This window comes from Apus apus, chromosome 4, assembly GCF_020740795.1.
Source record: "Apus apus isolate bApuApu2 chromosome 4, bApuApu2.pri.cur, whole genome shotgun sequence".
Classification (NCBI taxonomy): Eukaryota; Metazoa; Chordata; class Aves; order Apodiformes; family Apodidae; genus Apus; species Apus apus.
This window is the reverse complement of record NC_067285.1, coordinates 16,548,513-16,557,004: the sequence shown is the minus strand read 5'-3', so window position 1 is coordinate 16,557,004 and position 8,492 is coordinate 16,548,513. Positions and strand designations below refer to the sequence as shown.

The window sequence follows — 8,492 nt, the reverse complement described above, 5'->3', positions numbered from 1 at the left end:
CGCCTGAGGACCGAGCGGGCGCCCGCCCGCTCCCATGGATGACCCTGCCCTTCACCTTGAGGACAGGGCCCCCCCACCCCCCCCACCCCCCCCACCTCCCCCCACCCCCGGCCCGGATCAGCGCGGGCATCCCGCGGGGCCGGCAGCCGGGCCCGCTCCGCGCCACGGCCGCCCCGGGGGCCGGCGAGCCGCCTTGTGTGAGGAGTCAAAGTACATAGGCGGCTGGGTCGATACCCTATTAGGCTAGAAACAGTTCTGCATATCAAAGGCCGACGAACCTAATGACTAAAAATATAAGTACCTGACCCGGAGGATTAATCACACACTGTCAAGCTGAAATTGGTGCAATTCTTCCAATCATTAACGTTTTGCTTACAAAAATGTGCTTTTCTGTTTGTTTTTCTGCTAAATGATAACCATTTTCAAGTTGGATCTGCTGATAAAAAAGTCGAAAACAAGACGGGAGTTGTGCTGGAAAGGTCATACGTGCTAGTTCGGCATGAAATAGCCAACAGGCAAACAAATAGGAAAAAGCAGGGTGGCACGGAAGGGGCTCGAAGCTTTTGCCGAAGGGTGTAAAGTACTTTGGCTGTTTTTCTCCTGCCGAGAAGAGGCTGCCCGGAGAGAGCCGCTAGCCCGCCCCGCCGTGGACATCCCCACGCGGGTCTCCCCCGCTGTGGAAACGGGCTGTGGGCGTTAGGAACAGCGGCTGGGTGGATATTCCTGCCCGGCAGCTCAGCCCGTCCCCGCCCGTGTGTTTGGCCTAGATGCCGCGAAGCCGTGAGCTTCCCTTCCCGGGTGAGCAAGGGCATTTCTACAGCCGAGCCGGGGTGACAGCGCCTGTCACCTGTCCGGACACCCTGGAAATCCACATCCCCGGTCGGGCGGCTGCTGGAGATGCATCTGCTCCCCCCACCTGCAGGAAGCCGCCAAATTCCCTCCCACCGCTGGGAAAGCGCCTGGGTTTAACGAGCCCGGGTGTGCGGGACACGTCACACCGGCTGGGATGCAGACCCGAGCTGTCCCCCAGCCCTGCCACCGCAGCCGGCCGTCCAAGTCTTGAGGGGCGGCTGGCTCCCGGCTTGCCCGGCCGGGGGATGCCGGCATGGCCCCGCGTGGAAATGGGGCTTACCGGAGTTCACCCGAGGCCCCGCATCGCCGGGCCGCCGTTTGCCGCCCACCCGTCGCGGCGGCTCTGCCCCACGCGTGTTCCCGTGCCCACGAGAAAGCACAGCCATAACACGAAGCCGCCCTTAAGAAGCAACGCCAGTTTCGTGCTCCCTGATCTCCGGCGGAACAGAGAAGCAAAAATCGACGGGAAAGGCCCTTCCCAAGCCCCCCCTCGCCCTGCTCCCAGCACCCCCTGTAGGTCCCTCGGCTGAGACTCACGGCGGGCTGTTCCGGTACCAGTCGGGACCCGGACTGGGACCCGAGACAAAAACAGTGAGCGGGGGAAAATGTGAAAGATGGAAAAGCGTTTTTCTTCTCAGCGGAGGCTGCCGCACTCTTTCTGCTCCCGAGAGCGGTTTCCTCGCCTTGTACGCACTGAGGCCGGCAGGCCCGGGAGGCGACCGGAGCCTTCTCCTTTTCCCAGCGGGCAGGAACAGGAGGCAACGGAACCTCCCCGTTTACTTCATGTTTTCGGGCCTCGTTCCCGAATGCAGTTTTAGAAGAATAAACCAATGCTAAAGCCACTCGGTTATTCAGAAAACTCTTGCTATTTCTCGAAGCACTAACCCGCTCAGACGGGACGCACCGGCTGCCCGAAGGACCGTCCCCCCTCGCCAGTCAAAAGTCATTTGTTGCTTCCTAAAAGCCTTTCCTGGCACTAAAAGGCTCCGTGGCACCCCGCCGGGGGCAGATCCCTGTTCCCTGGTGCTCGCTGCAGCGCCCGGGGAGCAGGGGGGAAATTCCTGAGGGGGGAAGTGAAGACACCGGGCTGACCCACGCGGGTGCCCACCCCCAGGATGCCCGCTCCCAGGGGCAGTTCCTCACAGCCCCGGGTTCCGTGTTCCTTCCCCGCGACCCCTGGACCGCCATAATTTCGGAGAAAGGCCGATGAATAACCACTGTTGACTCAGGCGGGTCAGCGGCTGCCCCGGATGGGGTCGATGCCCGGCCCTGAGCAGGCACCGCTGGCTCCAGTCTACCTCCAGCCCGCGGCCCCCCGGGCCCCTCCTGGGTCGGGGCTGCTCAGGCGTAAGCACCAACGCTTCCAGCCGGGCTGGCACCCCAGGTTTTCGTCTTCCCGCTGCAGAGACCTTTCCCGAGGAGGCACGGATGCAGGCGAAACTGAAACGCGGGCTTGCAGGCTGAAAAATGGCAAAAAAATAAGCATACGAAAAAAATAACCCATACGTGATCTTCACAAGAGGACGGTACCCAGAAGGCTACAGGGTGTCTGATACCGGCCGGTACCGGAGGGAGAAGCCTGATCACAAGATGCCTGGGACATTGTTGGCAAGGAGGGGGTGTTGAGGTTTGGGATTCCTCCTGCCAGTAACTGGACAGCCAGCATGGCAGGTGGTGCAGTTTAGTTTTATTTAACAGACAAGTCCATCAAAAATTAAATACCAGGTTTTGCTTGGTTTTTGTTGTTTTTTCTAACATAGAACAAATATGTACAAAATATGAACAATGTGAGGTATAAAACCACAAGACTTTTAAAGAAAACTAATATGTACAGAAGCAGATATGTATACAATAGGCATTATCTTCCCACGGCTGTGTGCCTCACTTATCCCTCATAGCTGATGCCAGTGTCTCCTGCAGCAGGGCCCTATCACTCCCCGCATTTTCTTCTCAAATACAAAATCTGTAGAAAAACAGCGCTAGAAATTTTCAAGGAGAGAAATGTGCAGTTTTTTTTCCTGCAAATGGAACCATCCAGATTGCAAGGCAAAGTCCTCAAAAATCTGAGAAGGCACATTTCATCTCATGCAAGAGGAAAAATGAATCTGTCTGAAGACTGATGAATGGAGGGATGTCTCAGTAGAGAGCACCACGGCAGGTAAAAGGGTATGAGCATAAGGCACTTGTCGGGATAGTCAAATCCCTATTTCACAGAACATGTTTCTCTGCTTGCAAAAGGCGTTTAAATTAATCTATTTAAACTATATTTGTTTACACACAGAAAGGGCTTAGTCCTGCAATCCATACTCACTTCCACACTAGCTAGAGTTTTGCCTGATCACCAACAGCAGCTGATTCGGAACCCCCGTGAGTAAGGACAGGGTGCAGTATTATATTCCAGTTAGAACATTGATTAATGTACAAATATATCTTACAAATAATTAAATACAAACCATGTTCCTTTAACCTAATTAGAGATCTGCAAAACAATTGACTGCAGAACATACGTATTTCTTTCTTTTGCTTATTTTAAAATGAGTCTGTTTGGTGTTGGTTTTTTTCTTTCAGTGGAACGGTGGAGGTTTTCTCCTGTAGCATAATATTCTTCCACACCAGCCCTTGGTAAAGTGCAAGCCAAGTTAGGGTCCACTCTTCCCCTAGGGCCGCTAGTGGGTAGGATTGTAATAGCCTTTATCGCCTTCAATGTCCACTTCTTGATCAGAGTCGTCGGAGACATCTGACTCCAGGTCCTCCTGTGAGGCTGGTGAGGGGGTGTACTGTGAGCCATCCAGGGAGACCTCCTTACCCTTCTGCTCAGGGGTCGGGCAGCTCTCTGGCCTTTGGTCACTGTGGCCATCAGCACCTTCTACTTCTTCTTTTTTGGTGGCCTGGGGGTTCTCCTGCAATGAAAGAAGCCTGCTTTATACGGAAATACGGAACACAGAGCCAGGAGGCCTGGGAATTCCAGCTGTCCTGAGTGGGAAAACCACCTTGGGTTTCTTGTAGGAAAAGTCAGGTGTCCTGCTACCTCCTCAGACCTCCTGCCGATAAACCTGCCTGAGTGCGAGAGGGCAAGGTGAAGGCACAGCCACACACAAGGGCTCAGCTCTGATCCCACTCCTCGGCAGTCACAGGGAGCCGCTGCCTTGAATAAGGCTCCTTGGCGATGGTTATCACAGCAACTTCAAAAGAGTCAGGAGCTGCCGGAGCCCAGGAACCTCTGAACTTTTGTCTTTAGCAAAGCAAATGTTTATTATGAGTCTACAAACACCAACACGCAGCTTCCTCTTGCCCTGATCTTTCTTTAATTGCACCCAACGCCAAAAGGAGGAAGGCCGAATCCACCAGTGGCTCAAGAGCAATCAGAGAAAAATTACTAATTAAGCTAAATCTGAACATTAAAACACTCACCATTCAAACCAAACCAAAACCCTATTTCTGAACGCAGGAGTAGCCCTGCGTCAGCAGCCGTCTGGAGAGCACAGTCCCCTAAGGGGCCATGAAATGCTACTCTCAAGAGAAAGCAGGCAGAGACATGTACCCATGATACAACCACGCGGGCTCAGAGAAATGGATGCAACTGAATGAAAAGGAGGAAATGACTTAAAATGGCCGAGATCCCAAGTGAGCTCTCCAGACGGCAGCCTGAGTTGAGCCCCACCACAGGGGCACCACTGGGGACCCAGCCCACCTCCTGCCAGAGTAAAAGGGTTCCATTAAAAAAATCAGCTGAAATACAGGTTAACCCTGGGGAAAGGTCACAGAACAATTCTATCCAGAGCATGGCACTGTGATCAGTTTTCTTATTATAGCTGGATTTACCAGTAAAAGTCAGTAAGTCACACTTACTGAAACCAGACTTGGGCCACAATGCAGGGATTTTTCACAGCTCTTTGAGCTAAAGGGCCTCGATCTGGCCGAACTGAGCAGGATCAGGCTCTCTAGGCCATAAAAAAAAAAAGTAAAAATCTGCTTAAATGTGATTTTTAAGGGAAGGGAAACTGCTTCCACTGTTCAGCCTCATATACTTGTAACTATTTGTAAACGAAAAGTAAAAGCTACTCAATATTCCATGCAGCTTCTCCAAACAAACAAGGCATTTGTACCTACCTCTTCCAAAGTTTGCAGAATAAATCAACTTGTGTTTATTAAGAGAGGGCGATTTAAAAGACCAGTAAATATTCTTCTCCAAAACAACTGCCTAAGTAATTTACTGACAATTACTTATCTTCTCCACGCTAATTGGCTAAACAACATATGGGTTTACAAAACAATTAGCGTGGAGTTTTAATAGGCAGTGTGTGAAAGCTGGGCATAATTGATATAGGAACTACATTAGGAGCTTTTAACGTTAGTGCTGCCTGAACGAGCCTTCATAGATTCCAGCATGACTATTTGTCTTTTTAATCAAGGTGAAGAGGTTAAACAGCCTTTCAGATGACTTCTGCATACAACCTGGAATAGGCGAGCACGGGGTAAGATAAGACAATTAAAATACTGATTTCTATAGAAACGGAAACATCCCCGTACCTGCTTTAGGCGCCTCCATTTGGCTCTGCGATTCTGAAACCACGTTTTGACCTAAGCAACGACAACGAGAGAAGGCACTGGGTAGTCTCAGAGCCGGTAAGCAGCAGGAGTCTTACCCAAGCCACAAACAGAAAACAAGAGCCAGCCCTTCCCCCCCCGGCCCCAAGCCAGCCGGGTTCCCCAGAGCGGTGTGCGGGCAGCACCGCACGACGGCTGGCGCCGGCGGCCCCGGGGGCTGCCTGGCAATTAAGTGCGGTAGCCAGGGAGCAGGCACGGCCTCACCTGCCTCTCGCTGAGCTGCAGAATCTTGGCCAGGCGCTTTCTCTCAGGCGGGGAGAGGTATTTCTGTGTCTCGAACTTCTTCTCCAACTCGATGGTCTGGTCGTTGGAAAAGCGGACCTGCCCACCTTTCCTCTTGTGCAGCGGCCGCTGGATGAAGGGGCTCCACAGCAGCGGCTTCCCTTCAAAAAGAAGCACAGCGCCGAGGGTCACCGACTGGCCGTGGACACGAGTGCCCGGGTAGCCGGGGCCCCTATCTGAGCCCGTTCCTCAAGGCGCGCAGGGTCCAGGGCCCGTTAATTTCCTTTGCCTGAGTTTATTTCCCCCATTTCCTAGTCTGATCTTTCGCCTTCTCTGATTTTTTACCTCCTCCGAACAGAGAGACCAGTTAAAGCCACTCTACGGGCTTTGGCAACATTTCCGTCAATGTGTTTCCTGTTGGTCTATCTCGCAAAAAGAGAGAGAGAAAAATAAATAAATAAAAAAAGACCTTTGCTTCCTTCTGCTCTTTCATTGCGACGCCGCAAAGAAACCGTCTCCGTCTTTCCGCACCAGTAGCCGGGTGCCCGCGGAGAGCGGGGACAGTGCGGGGCCGGGCATGGGGTATGTGCCACCACGAAGGCACGGGGCGCTCACCCGCTTGGGCCAAGAAGTACACCAAGCCCCCCACTCCTGGCTGGGGGCTGGCCCGCCGCTGGCCGCGGGATGTCCCCAGGCTCAGCCCCGGCTCGGAGCAGCGGTGCGGGGCGAGGCGGTGAAGGCAGTGATACGTCGGGGAACCAGCCCCGTTGAGGAGCGGCAGCCGCGTCCCGGGGCCGGAGGCTCTGGCCAGTGCCACTGAGTCACCGTGTTTGTCTTTCTGTCTTGCTGCCTGCACCCTTTGAAATTTGCTGCATTGTTTTTCAAGATTTTGCTTGCGTCAGGCTTTAGTAATTCTGGTGCAAAACAGGCTCAAAAAATAGGAAGCAACTGGTTATTTTAGCTGTCATAAAGTCACATCCCACACAGAGGAAATGAACAATATCAGAAAAACGGATCCCGGCTATCAGAAGTCGAGTGTTTCCTGAATTTGTCTGTATTGAGGATGTCGATAAAGTAATCAGCAATGTGCACGACTCCCGGGGAAGAGCCTGCTTCAGGCGGCCAGGAAAACACTTAACAGCTTCTGAAACCAGATTTACTCCTATCGAGAGCTCAAGGTTTCCTGTATGAACGGAAAGGGTCAGCCTCTTTCACTGCACAAATGTGGTGAGTCAGGTCCAGTTTTGCAATCACTAAGACCAAGTGCTACAGCCCAGGCGCGGGGCTCAGCCCCCACAGCGGGCACGCTGCCCCCAGTCGCGGGTGAGAAGCAGCCGCCGGGGCGCCGACCCGATCCGTCCCGAGCCGACCCGCCGAGGAGCCGCGGGGGCCCCGGCGAGCAGAGCTGGCCTCCCGACTGTTTTTCAAGTCATCCGCAGGAAAAGGCTCAGATCTGCCATGCGATCTCCCAGCACAATTAAAACTCCCCACCAAAACCACACGCGACATTACTAAGGACACTCTCAGAGTCACTTGGTTGAAGGAAAACAAATCTGAGTCACCGCGGCCGCGCACTGTGGTCTCGCTGCCAGCGCCGAAGCGAGGCACATCTTAAGTTTACTGTAAATCAGACGGGGCCCGGCGGGAGACTGGGGGAGCGGCGGCGGGGCAGGCGAGGAAGCGGGGCAGATTTCAGTAACCTCCCATAGTCCCGAGCCTCCGACGGCGGGACGGGGACGGGATGGAAGCGGCACATAGCAGGCAGGGAGGGCGGGGGCAGGGAGGAGATGGCTTACCCAGGGGGTCCTGTCGGATCAGGGCGTGCGCGTAGTCGCCGACGGCGCGGGGAAAGGAGTACAGAGGCCCGGTGTAGGCGCCGGTGCTGTAGGTGGCGGCGAGGTGGTGGGAAAAAGCCGGGTGGATGGGGGTCGGCTCGTAGATGGGGGTGCGGTATGGGGACACCAAGCTGGTGAAAGAGGAGTTGGGCGACGGTAGCGTCGGCGGCGGCGGGGCGGGCAGGGAGTGGGGGGCCGGGGCGGTGGCCGGGCCGCGGCCCAGGATGTCCTCGATGTAGAAGGGCGTGGGGTGCGCGGGTTGGAGCAGCGGCGTGGGCGCGTACAGCGGGACGCCGACGCCCAGGGCCGCGGCCGCCGGCGCCGCGCCCGCCGGCTGGTACTGCATCTCGCGGCAGCCGCCCGCGCACCCCCCGCGCCCCCGGCCGCCCCTGCGGAAAGCCGGCTCCGACCGCGGCGGCTCGGTGCTGGCACCGCCGCCGCGGGTTTCTCTGGGCTCGGGTTACCCTTCGATAGGTTTCTATTGGCGCTGGGCGGAGCCCGCGTGGTCTCTGTCCCTTTCCTGCCACGGCTACGTCTAGCCAATGAGCCCGGCCAGGGAAGGGGGAAACCACCCCCCGCCGGCAAACACTCCCCCCGCCTCCCCGAGCAAACTCCCCGCGGCGCCAATCAACCATCGCCGCACCCCAGAAGAGACCTGACAGTGGGACGCGATCCGCAACCCGCCGGGTCCCCGACGGCACTACGCGGGGGGTCTGGGGGCACGGAGCTGGAGTTCGACGGCGCCGGCCAGAGGGCTCGGCGTTGCCCCCACCGGCTCCCGCTCCTCTACCCGGATACGACACAGCGCCACCCGGATTTAGGGCTTCCGCACAGGGGAGAGCGCTGACCCCTAGCAGCGTGGTCCGGCCCCGGACTGACTGAGGAGCCGGGGAAGGGGGTGCGCGGGCTTTCTCCCCAGAGCTTGCTGTGCTCTGCGAGCCTTTGGAAAGGTCCCCGTGGGCGTTCCGCCTGGCT

At 56.0% G+C, this 8,492-nt stretch overlaps 1 protein-coding gene across 1 annotated transcript; it reads right to left on the bottom strand.

Annotated features, from left to right (window-relative positions):
- Window positions 1-2,519: 2,519 nt before the first annotated feature.
- On the bottom strand, window positions 2,520-7,970 carry HHEX (hematopoietically expressed homeobox). Its single transcript, XM_051619373.1, has 4 exons — window positions 7,479-7,970; window positions 5,665-5,843; window positions 5,383-5,433; window positions 2,520-3,752 (listed from the first exon to the last, which is right to left on the bottom strand). Exons 1-4 carry the CDS (start codon window positions 7,861-7,863, stop codon window positions 3,519-3,521), a joined length of 849 nt encoding a protein of 282 aa, XP_051475333.1. The 5' UTR covers window positions 7,864-7,970; the 3' UTR covers window positions 2,520-3,518.
- Window positions 7,971-8,492: the final 522 nt, after the last annotated feature.